The sequence below is a fragment of the Borostomias antarcticus genome, assembly GCF_949987555.1.
Source record: "Borostomias antarcticus genome assembly, chromosome: 16".
NCBI lineage: Eukaryota > Metazoa > Chordata > Actinopteri > Stomiiformes > Stomiidae > Borostomias > Borostomias antarcticus.
In genome coordinates, this window is record NC_140249.1 from 1,278,462 (window position 1) to 1,279,944 (window position 1,483).

Here is a 1,483-nt window from a genome sequence, read left to right on the forward strand (position 1 = left end):
TCTCGTCCTCGCTTGTGGATTTCCGCTGTTGTCGCGTCCGCCGCCGGTTTGACCGGAGAGACAATGCCGAAATCCGGTAGCAGACAGTCTCCCCGCTGGTGGCTTGTTCTTCCCCGTGGGTCCCCGAGAGGTGACAGAGGTGACGCACAAGCCTGCCACCTCCCGTTGAAGGAGAAGCGCACAGTGGCGCGCCGGGTACATGCTGTTCTCCGGTTCTAGACAAGACTTCTGATGGGTTAGGGTTAGGGTTAGGTGAAAGATAAAACGTGAAATAGTCAGCCCGTGGCTTTTATCTACAAAATTCGATCTATTTTCTAATCAATGTTAAGAAATTGGGTTATACTGTCACCTCTGTGAGGAGGAGAGCAAAGTAGCCGAAAGTACCGGTGTTACAGACTTATGAACTTCAGTTTCCAGGGGACACAAGAGAAATCTTTCCAAAACCAAAAATATATGTGAGCTGGAAAATTATGTAACAATAGTTTGGAATTATACAAGGACACAGAGTCGAAAATAAATTGAGAATGCAACGATATTGTTTGTTAAAATGAAATAGTATTGGTTTATATACCACAACACCCCCCAAAATCCCGCTACCAATGGATTGATCCGTAAAGTCTGTTTTTTCCATGGGTTTTTCAAGCCAAAGGAAATGGGCGGGGTTAAGGGGAGGGAAAGGGGCGTGTTTTCAACTCTGGACCAATCAGAGACGAGTGCGCATGTCGAAACCCATGACGCAAATTACTACAGAACAAATAACACGCCCCCGTAGGAACACCGCATGTGCTACTTTACAAGTTACATCATACCTGACAAACAAATACCCCTTAGAACAACTCGACCCAGAACATGGGCAAACAAATACACGTAGTAGCCTACAGACAAAACACATTGAACATTTAAATGATAGTTTCCAATAGAGGGTGAATAGGTGTGAGTCCAGCCCTGAGAAAACGTTACACAGCGTTTATTGAAAGGAAACCGGTGGTGCATTGAGCAGTGTGATATGTGATAAGTGTTTCTCCTATGGTATTGTAATAAACGTTGTGATATGTGATGTGTTTCACCTGTGGTGGTGTAATAAACCTTGTCTCCAATTAGGAGGTGTAGAGAGCCATTGCCGTAGCTGGGAAAATGACAGGACTCGAGGGTTACAATAATCAACTAGAAAGTACATTTCTTGTTGATTGCAATTTTGATTCATTAAGGGTATTTATCGGTCTATTATGAGTCTATATGAAACAAGTATACCACTTATTGAATTTGGTGCATTTTAACATAAGTTTCAGTCATCCGGACATTTCAGAGATACGAACGACCTGCGGTCCCGTTGGGTTCAGATAAGTGGGGTCCTACTGTAGTACAGTACCCCACCTGGGTGACCTGTCTGAGGGACTATCGTCCTGTGGCACTCACTCCTGCTGTCATGAAGTGCCTGGAAAAGCCCTACCCAACCCTCAACCCAGCCTCTACCTGGGCCCTG

General features: G+C 45.0%; 1 protein-coding gene across 1 annotated transcript in view; it reads right to left on the bottom strand.

Annotated features, from left to right (window-relative positions):
* Positions 1-263, bottom strand: part of LOC311319297 (nocturnin-like) — a 7,434-nt gene extending 7,171 nt beyond the window's left edge. Inside the window, exon 1 of the mRNA XM_084450809.1 lies at positions 1-263. This exon is cut by the window's left edge and continues 46 nt beyond it. Coding sequence (XP_084306935.1) covers positions 1-201 — 201 coding nt within the window. The 5' untranslated portion in view covers positions 202-263.
* Between the last annotated feature and the right edge of the window lie 1,220 nt (positions 264-1,483).